Raw genomic sequence first — 11297 nt, forward strand, 5'->3', positions numbered from 1 at the left:
TCCTGTAACAGGAAAGAAGACGTCCGCGAGTGTAAATAGCAGAGCAGATTGCACACTTGCCAATTTTTTAATGACTTACCATTCCAGACGACTCCATTAGTCAGGCCCAGGCAGTCTCGAACACGTGCAACAGATACTGATTGTACGTAACTAATCAGTGTTTACAGAAATCACAATTGTGCAACACTAACTTTTAATCCTTCCTATGTCTACCCGTAAACAATATTTTGATAACTATCAAATTTATAAAAATGCAAACCATCCTGTCGACAATACATTTCTGCAAATTTTGATAATATTTTGCTTCAGTAGGTACATAGAATCCGCCGGTAACCAAGTGATCACTTCCTTTTACACTGAAAATATTATATGGTAATGTCACCGACTGCAACTTAAAGAAACTTCACCGAGGTTCAAAGGTCTAAAACAAAAATTTGAAAATTTTACGAACAGTAAGTAAAGAACTTAAAATGGAAAACTGCAAAAGATAACAAAGGTTATACTCAGATTTACAATGAAAAAAGAGTATTGTGCGATTCTTCGCCAGATTTGAGTGAAAAGCGTTGCAATGCTTTTCATTTTTGGGTCATTTTCACAATAGAAATGATTATTTTGGTAAAATAGAGTGAGGGAATGACCACAAATTATTGGTCAAGACCTTCATTAATTGGTACACAAATCTCGGAAAAAAAAATGTCCAGTCCTGCCATGTCTAAAAACCTCAGTGGAGTTCCTTTAAGCGGTGGTAACAAATTGTCATTCCTTGTACAAGAATAAAGTATCTCTATATCCGTAGGTTTAATATGAGAATTTATCGTGTGGTTTTTAATATTCATTTTACGAAGTTCATGTTGTATTTTTGTCAACATCCGCGTTTTTATTTATGGCTGCTGTAAATAAATACTACTGCTAAACGAACGCAGAGATAAAATGCTCGCCTTGTAGGCAAGCAATTGCAGGTTCGATACTCAGTTTTGTATACTTACCTTTTTTAAGGTTTTCCCCCCAACCTATTTTGCTCAAATAATTTCGACGTATGAATCAGAAATGGATGACGGAAAGGCTCGCAGGGTTAACTTATTAGTTATTAGTGTGGAAAAGAGAAAGGCATAAACGGAGGTATATTGTTGTAGCACGTGCGTGACTGAATATTAGATGCTGAATATAGCTGACTGCAATGACAGACACGTAATTTTATTATACAGTAAAAAAAAAAAGAAACTACACAAACGTATACATTTCTTGCCCTGTGTATACTCTTACTTCCACGAAAAAAACATGCTAGTTAAGTATTTTGAGTTTAAAATATTCATAAAAGTATTTGAACATGTTTTCTATGATGCATTAATTTTTGAGACTTAGGTCTAATCGAGCGTTAACTAACGGAAAGCAGTTCCAAGTATCAACGTCAAAAGAAAAGGAAGATAAAGACAGTAACGCGGTTTTTGAAGCGACTTTCTTCTGCGCTAAATCAAAATATAAATAATAATCGCATAATGCTTTTATTAAAGGCACAGTATACCTCAGATATGATATCATTTTTATTTCTCATTTTGTATGGAAGTCACCTTACGACGCATTACCGCACGTTCAGCGCTAGTTCTTCAGTTGTTAAACATCTAAAATGGTCTTAATCCCGGATCAAAACATTATTAAACTAGAAAGAGAAAAGTGACGTTAGATTTTCTATGTAACAGAAAATAGCATATGAGCGCATAGTGCAATTAGTTGGACTAATATGTATATCACTGAACATATCAGAAATTTGCTGTGAGAAGTTACATATTACTACCGTTGTTTGGTTCTATACCAATACGTTTCTATTCTGCTCCTCGAGTAACTGTCAACTTTTCCTTCAGAGGCTGTCATTGCATAAACATGGGCCTTAATCAAACTATCTTGTTATAGCTCTCCTCAGCAAAAGCTTAATGTCATTGAATACTAAGTTTAATACTTTACATAGAACCTGAAGCGTATTAAGACAAATGCAGGTTGGAACTTTAGTTTAGTTTGTACAATGCATCTGACATTTCAAAATATATGCACCACATCGAGTTTACAGGGCTTTTCTGTATTACAAGTCAGAAAAATTAGACTTTTTGGTAATCATTAGTTGCATCAGCAACTACCAAAACAATGTATTACCTTATCTCCTAACGTTAAATAAAGGTGGAAGGCTGTCATTCTAATGGGGACACAAGAAAATTAAAGGCAAATGATTTTCAATGTTTGTGGCAGTTACAACTTTGCCAGATGACTTTAAAAACAATAGGGTTCAGTCTGGATTCATTTAATCAACAGGTCTGAAAGATGGTATTGATTTATTCAGAGAAATATACATAAATACATACATTGTACTACATATGTATATTAACAGAATAATATACATAAAGAAGTATGTTTTATGCTATGTTAATTTCAATTTAAGATCACAATGACCTTGACCTAGATTGCAAACTGTAAGACACCTCTATGTATTTTTTTGAACCCTTTCTCAATCTATCAGATTTTAAATTTTAATTCTGAACAGTAGGTATCAGGTACTTAATCACAGAATAAAAACAAGAATTGGGTTTTACAGAATACGTGAGAATTTTTCTTTTAAAAATTTACAGATATTTAATCAATTGCTAAATTGTGTTCACAACCGCTCCCCCATCGCAAATTAAAGTTAAGTTTCTCTTACCATTTTTGTTCACATCTTCATTTACTTTTTTTTAAACAATGAATTCACTGAAAAAGGGGCATACCACAAAAATATTGTTGTCAGAATTATCCCTGTGTCTTGTCATGATAATCAAGTATTCCAAGTTTCATGTTAATACCTTTTTAAATATTTAAATAAGGGACTATATTAAAGTTTTCGCACAATGACAATGACTTAAACAGCACAGCTGTGATCTTACAAGCTCAACTTTTTCTTTGAAACAGACAATCTTAATATATATATATATATACTGCTATAATTCATCATGAGTCAGCAGTTTTTAACCAAACAGTTTTATAATTTTTATCTTCACTTCTTCCTCTTCTTCAGTCGTTTCATATGTTTGTATGGACCTTTACCATGTCTCTTAGCTTCTTGAACCTCTTCATACTTTCTCTTGTTAAACCTGCAAAGATGGTACATATACAATTTAACCATATGCTGGATTTTCTTCGGGACTTTTGAATATTTGCAAATATGTTTATCCACATGGCATTGAAAAAAATGCAAAGAAATAGGCTTTTAACCCTAACCTCGTGTAACTTTATTCATAACCTTACAAATCAAATATAGTATCACATTATTAGTGTGTTTATTTTTATTATATAAAATAAAAGAAGAATTACCAAACAAAATCCTAGTAAGGAAATATAATATATAAGGGCAAACTTTATACCTTTGTATCCTCTTTGTCTACATAAGATAAAAGACAATAAGTATAGGACAAGAAATGCTGAAAGCATTCTTTCACACTGGTAGTATAGAACCTCATAAAGCATGACATGAAACAATCGGACCACTAAAACTTTGTTAGCATACTTACTTTCTAAATTCAGCATCAGCTAATAGTTCTTCCACCACGGTTGACTTTCTCTGTTTCTTAGGAATTCTTGAACTGTAGAAATCTGTTGCATCTTCAACTACTTCTCCAAACTGTTCATAATCAAATAGAAAAAAAAACAAACATGTTAGGAATGTCTTACTTTGAAAGTTCATGACAATCTCTTTTTTTCAATATACCTTTTTATGTAATTATTAAAATAGCACAAACATGTTTATTATAAAAGGCGTGGTACCCTTTTATTTATTTTAAGTAAATTGTGATGTCATTTAAAAAAAAGATATCCTATTTGTTATTTTGCTAATTTATTTTTCAATGCTCTTTGATATAAGTATAAAGATTATCAATTTAAGCTTCATTGTAATGAAAGCTTTCAGCTCATATAAACAACTCTTCAATCTGCTTCCTGTATCTGACCAGTATCAATTAGGGTCAGAGTAGTAAACATATTGCTAAATTTTAATGAACACTATGTTTCCCAGTGGGAGATATAATTATTGTGACAATGAAACATAACCCCTGTGTCCTCTAAAGCCCCAGTCACACTAGAGCTTACGACCAGTGAAGACCAGTTCACGATCACCAGTGACCTCTGGTCGCGGACAATCTTTAAAACGTCTTACGACGGTCATCGGTGATCTTTGGCAGTCGCAGGTTATCTTATTTAGGTCCCACGACCAATTTCAGTCGTAGAGAGGTTTTTGAGCTTGCACAAAAACCTCCTTGCGATCAAACAGGTCGCTAGTGATCTTATAAGGTCTTAAGGCTGTCGCACGATGGTCGTTCGGAAGTGCGACAATCTTACGACAGTCTTTACAAATTGCCACTAGTCACTGATAATCCTAAGTAGTCTTTAGTAATCGTGTGATGGTCGTACGACAAGTTGTAGGTGATCGCATGTTATGACACGGGCAGTCGTAAGTAATCCCAGGCAATCTTGAGACCATCGTACGTTTACTTATGACCTGTCGTACGATTGTCAATGATGACTTGTCTTACGATACTCGCAAACATAAATTTATCTGTGCAAAAATGGTTTTGGTCGCAGACAATCGCTGATGATCGTCAGTTTTACAAGTCGCCGGTGGTCGCAAGTAATCGTAAGCTCTAGTGTGACTGGGGTTTTAGTGAACAATATCTAAAGAAATGTTCTGAAGATGACTCTGTGAAATGGCAATTCAGCAAATTTTAAAAAGCCACAATAATTATTTGTGAAATGTTAAAATGCAGAAAACAAAAAATTATAATGAATAAAACTTGGAATTCAGTAGTTTAGAATTAAAATAACAAATTTGAAATTAATTGAACAAATAACAATTGATCATCTAGAGGATATTATTGTTATAAATTGTTAAAAGACAAAGTACCTGTCAACAGACAAAGGGGATATAAGTAATTACCCTGCAATAAACATTCTTATCAGACTTATCTGCCAGTCAACAAATATTTCAAATTTGAAGTGAATACCTTTAGTGGTTTTTGAGAAAAAAAGTAGTCTAACAAGGGAACTAATAAAGCAAATAAGGCTTTCAGGATTATCTCCCCCCCTACTCATGCATTTGATATTAGATGGTGAACTCCAAGTTTAAATTGAATATCTTTGATACATTTTGAGAAATGTACCTCAACAAACAAGAGCACGGCAAAGGCAAAGATATATACACTCAAATGTAAATTTGTTTGAGTAATCAAAAATAATCTTTCATTTCATCATTTCAATAATGGTAGAGATCCAATCCAGAAATTTGTCTGAAAAATGTTTTTATCTTAATAATCCATGTTATTTATAAGACCTCTGAGGTGGGGAAAAATGAAACTTAACAAAAAGGTTAACCAGGGCTTAAAATCTAAGTTGAAAAAGGGGCACAACTTTGAAAAGTAATAATTTAAAGATAATCTGCTCTTTGGAAATGGTGTCCTTTCATGACAATTAAAATTTATAGCAAGTTTGAGGTAAATAGCTTTTAAAGTTTCTAAGAAAATGAAAGTTATGTATGAAAATGTAAACGAAAGTCGGCGTGCCCATCAGGGGCAAGTGGTTGTTTCCTTGAGCAAGAAACTTTACACTCATTACTCTGTTACATCTGTACTGGTTGGTTCCAGGAATGGATTCAAGAGTGTGTCTATAAGCTTATTGCTTCCCACACAATCGAACTAAAATAAATTCTGTATAAACAAAAGTCGTTTCTGACAAGAGGGTCAGAAGAATAGCTCCCTATAATATTATATCTACGAAAAGTGGAGGTAATAAGTGAAAATCATGCTTACCTGGAAGTATTTGGGTACTGCCTTAAGATCATGTGACTTATAGAAACGTTTAGGATCAAGCACTTTTCTCATCTGTAACACTGCAAGATCGTACTTTCTCTCCTCAGTTAACTCTGTTGCCGGCATGTTGAACCATTTACTTCCCTTTGTTTTCTCTCGTTCAAGCTGTAAATATAAATATTCCAACCCATTCACCTAATTATTCAGTATTGGTAACTTAAGACATGAAGACCAAAGAAGAAGCATACATTTACTTTCACCAGTTAATGACATTGAGTCTTCACAATTATCATCTTAAGCACATACTGTCTTTAAGGTGATTATCACAATATAGTTATATATATATAATTTTTAGTTGGGTTTTACATTGCATTAACACAGTAGAAGTAATATGGTGGCTTCCAACTTCACTAATGTGGAGGAAGACCTCAGGTGCACATCGGGCACAAAGTAGAACCACCAGCATTCTGTAAGCTAGCTGAATTGCTTACTTTACATGAAAGAATCCAAAGTCCCTGTCAGGATTCAAACCCACAGTGGTGAGGGGCAAGCGGTTTGAAGTCAACCACTTTAACCACATGGCCACCTCTATTATCATAAAATTATGGTTTGAAGTAACACTAAATCCAGTGTCATCCCATAAAAATCATATATATGATATAATATAAATAGTAGTAGTGCAACAATATACCAGTACCATAGGATGAAGCTTATTATGGAATTCTTGTTTTATATGATCATAAATTTTGACTATTTCAAGCATTGTAATCCTTAACATGTACACACAACTATATTTTCTATTAAATGATAAAGACTTTAAATGTTTGACTAATATAATTATAAACATTAATCTTTTGAGCATTTTTAAATAAAGGTGTTTGTATTTATAGTCTGTTGACATTCTAACATTTTGAAAGTGACTTGGCTTTTTATTTTTAGTTTTTGTTGTTTTCAAAAGCTATCAATGTAATTTGCTTAACTGTTTCAACAATGCAGGTTCTGCTTTTTAAAGTACATTTGTACTCCTTATAAATGACAATGCCAAATTGGCACCAATGTTTCAACACTTGAAGGCACAAAAACTGCATGCTTGACATAATATATAAACTCAACAAGACTTTCATCACATGACAGCGCTTGTTTTCCATTGTTACATTTCATGCCAAAGGGCAAAACAAGTTTATTTTCATTTTGGTAACAATGTTTTGACTTTATTTAACTAAATTTTATGTACTATGTATATGGTAACTCATATAATTATGTACCTGTCTTGACTTATCAATATGACTGCAAAGTAAATCTATGTGCAAACAGATGTGGGACTAAATATACTGAAACTTTTATGTTTGTATGCCAATAATTATGAAAAATAAAATGAAGAAATTAAAATTAAAAACACCAACCCGTCTTTCTTTCTTTTGTTGTCGTACACTAACATGTGTGGTCTGTATAGTATTCTGTTTCTCATAATCATCCGATATGACACTCTTCTTCATTATCTTAAATATAAAACATATATTATACAGTCAAAACTGTCTAATGTGACCGTCAACAGACTTTTCTATAAACAGTCACATAAGACAGGGGGTCTCTTAATACAGGATTACTGTCAAACATCCAAATATTATCAAAGATGTTCAATAATACTTATAGAGCATAAAACATGTAGTGTTAAAACATTTATTTATGGTAAGAGCAGTAAAAGTGAGTAGTGTTTAAAATTGTATACATGTACAATGTAATTGAATATTTGATTGTTGAATGTATACTTAAACAATTAGTGCCTATTAAACTTAAGTCTTAACTATTGAAATTATATCTGAATAATATAAAAAATTCTTTGTTTCTGACATTATTTTAACCAGACAAAAAGTAAGAACAGATTTATCTGTCATAGCATTGTTGACCATATAAATCATAGTCGCTTATCACTAACACAATGACTGGCTTAATACAGTGCAAGCTTATAGCTAAAATGGTTGGGCTAACTCAAACATGGTCACATAAGACAGGAAGTCACTGAATACAGTGGGACACTATAGAAATTTGTGTGACATTAACTCTGTTTTGCCAAAAAGTTTTAATTTCTTTTCCGTTTGTTTCAAAGATACAGACTTGACATGAAACTGAAAAGTCTTTTCATATGTAACTCTATATCAATCAGGTAATCCCATGGGCGTGGCCAAATTTTATCTCAGGAAGACCGTACTTGTGTTCTGCATATTGTCACAATTTTTTAATTTCTTTCTATAGGTTCAAATGATACAGAGCAAACACAAAATTTTGACATGGATACAAAATGACTAAGTGTGATCTTCACATTGACCTGAGAAAGGTCAAACCTGCACTCTGCACATGGTCTCATTATAGTTAGTATTTCCGCCAAGAAGTTTCCAGTTTAAAAGATACAAAACGTACACGAAACCTGCTAACAGATGGACGAACGGTTGAGAAAACACATTTTGGGTACTTCTTTTGTTTAAAAGTACCAATAAGACTATAAAGATACCCAACGAAATGAGTAGAATTTACTGTTACCTATTGTTCTAAGTATCAAACAAGCATCCATTTGCTTGGTTTTCCAAACGGATGACCAGGTGCATAACATTATAAGCTAAAAAATTTTCAGGGGTATAATTAAGGAATACCAATTTGAACACCTGCAGAACTGAAGAAAAAAATTTACCTCCGGTTCTGCGTGCCTTTGTTGAACTTCATTGCCTTTTTTATGAGACTTTACTTTACCAAGTGGGTTGACATCAACATACACATCTGTGAGGGCTACATCAGCATTCAGGGTGCTGGACAATATTCTAAAATCAATCAATTTCATCATGATTACTATATAAAAAATTACTACAACACATTGTTGAAGCAGTCAAATGAAGCTGGGCATAATAAAAATAATTATAATAATTATTAAGGAACCATGACCTTTGACTTACATTGAACTGGAAGTGAAACAAGAATTATCTTGAAAAAAAAACATAACAAAACTTGTCATATATTCTCAGTAAGCCCAATTATTTCAAAAAGCCAATGGTTGTAATTAAGAGTGTCAGTTGCCTCCCCGATTTTATTACCCCCCGACCCCACATGAAGCTGGAGGAGATTCTTAGAAATACACACAAATGTCTGTAAGAAGTAGTTGCAATGCATGGTTAGAGACGTGGTCTTTATACTGATCATTTTTTCTCAATGAATAAAGAAGGCAAATATTTTGTACTTTTGAAAAAAGCCCTTAATAGCGTTGTGGTCCTATTTATGGCATGGATGTTAGATGGTATTTTACTGTATTATATTAAATATTTTTTTATTATTACAAGATTGTAATTCATCGGCTATTTCAACAGGCAACAATAAAACTAATTATCACCCTACAACCTTATAAATCTCACAATTAAGGTGTTGACTGGATTAAAATACCTAAGAAAGGTGTTAAAAGTCTGAAGTTTTCTTGACAGATAAACATATTCAACATCAAACATTTTTATGTACATTGCAATGATTAAGAAATCTCTGATGATTACATCTTGTTTCACAATTTGATAATTGTTTAGAAATTGTATTATATACAAAAATATTTTGCCTACACAATTTCCAATGATGTGTTCAATAAAATTCCTTTATAAAATATGAAAATGAATAGATAATAGATAATATTTCATTCATATTTCAAATTATTGGGAGAACTGTCAGATGAGGAAACAGTTTGGGGCAACACTGTGAGGAGGAGGAACTGGTAAGGGAAAGAATAGTCTGTCTGACATTAATGGAAAAAAAAAAAAATATTTTTTTATCAATCAGTTCCACATTTGAAGATCTGTCTTTCCATAAGGTGGGTATGCAGTGAGCAGAAATGTAGGAACTCCACCAAGGTTTTTTTGACATGAGGAGACTGAAAATATTTTTTCAAGATAAATGCACAATTTGATGTAGGTTTAGACCTCTTATCTTAAATGTGCAAAATTTCAAATCATTCACGGGTGAAGCACTTTGTTTTTCCAGAACAATTATTCAAATTGTAAAAAATGACCCAAAATGGAAAGCGTTTAAACGCTTTTCACTCAAGTCGTGCTACAAAAGCAAAAAATAAGATTCTCAATTCATTTCAAAGTATATTTCTTAACTACAGGGCTCATCCTGGGGGGAAATTTTAGGGAGAAGTGACTTCCTCGCGAAAATTAGGGAGAAGGGAAACCACCCAATGTGTATGCATTAACATGCAAGGCTATACATCCTTTAATTATAATATAAACACAATTAACATCACTTATAATATTTCTCCAGTTTATTAATTAATAGTAGATTAATTAATAGTAGATCTGGCAATGGCATCTAAATGTTTTTGAGCTGCAAATATGAATAAAAACAAATTATTTTTGATATCTATTTATCAGCTATTTATAAGCTTTCTCTAAATATGTGTTTATAAATTTTCATGTAGATTTGTTGATAATAATGTGTAAGAAAAGATATGATGAAAAAATCAATTTTATATTTGTTACTTTCCTCAATGTTAGTAGAAGATGAAGTAACTGTTGCATTGGATATTGATTAATAAAATCTGCTCTATTCTTTTATGATAACAGAATTTTCTTTTAATATCCTGTTTTGTTTTTTTTTAATGCGTTTAATTAAGGTTGCCGCCGGAAAGCCCATATGGGTGACCGTACACTCAAGTCGGGTCATCCTAAAGCGTCCCGCCGAGATTTTTCATCGATTTTTTTCCAGCTTTATTGGTGGAGGAAGACCCCAGGTGCCCCTCCGGGCATTATTTCAGGCACGAGCGGGCACCTGGGTAGAACCACCGACCTTCCGTAAGCCAGCTGGATGGCTTCCTCACATGAAAGATTTCGACCCGAGTGAGGATCGAACCCACAGTGGTGAGGGACCTGTGATCTCAAGTCAGCGACTTTAACCACTCGGCCACGGAGGCCCCTTAATATCCTGTTTGTTGTAATGTCACATTTATATGCATATAATTATGCTTATAAAACAATTTTCAAACAGCGAGGAATATGTAAAATATGTACTGCAAACATTTGTGCACATTATATTTGATCACTAAAATTATATACATTCATTTCTTATTGAAAAATTTTGACTGAGAAATTATAGAAAATAAATTTCTAATTATCTCCCTTTATTTTCATGAAATGTTAAATTCGTTAATATCTTTATAAATAATGCTTTTTGAAATTTGTTTAAACATATTTATTCAACAAAACATTTAACAAGTGAACAATATTTACAAAGTACATTTTGGGATTGGGCAGAAAGCTATAAAGCTTATAAATGTCCTCTCCCAAATTATTTTTAATTGACTAACAGTTTTGTGATAGCCGTGAAAAAATCCATTGCACATCGCCTTTACTCGGGTTAAAAACCAGCATCGAAGTGCATCGTGTATATCAATTAGGGAAGATTGCACATGTTAGATAATCGGGAAAAAACAATCTATAATTATCGCCAAATCTC

At 32.7% G+C, this 11297-nt stretch overlaps 1 protein-coding gene across 1 annotated transcript; it reads right to left on the reverse strand.

Annotated features, from left to right (window-relative positions):
- Positions 1 to 2304: 2304 nt before the first annotated feature.
- Positions 2305 to 8629, reverse strand: LOC132714941 (deoxynucleotidyltransferase terminal-interacting protein 2-like; the record flags this gene model as incomplete). The annotated part of the gene is given in 5 exon segments (XM_060697876.1): positions 2305 to 3113; positions 3531 to 3640; positions 5817 to 5981; positions 7220 to 7315; positions 8503 to 8629. Coding segments are annotated over 5 exon segments (595 nt in total), but the record flags the coding sequence as incomplete, so codon positions are not given.
- Between the last annotated feature and the right edge of the window lie 2668 nt (positions 8630 to 11297).

This window comes from Ruditapes philippinarum, unplaced genomic scaffold, assembly GCF_026571515.1.
Source record: "Ruditapes philippinarum isolate M1 unplaced genomic scaffold, ASM2657151v2 ctg2140_1_1_1_1, whole genome shotgun sequence".
Lineage (NCBI taxonomy): Eukaryota > Metazoa > Mollusca > Bivalvia > Venerida > Veneridae > Ruditapes > Ruditapes philippinarum.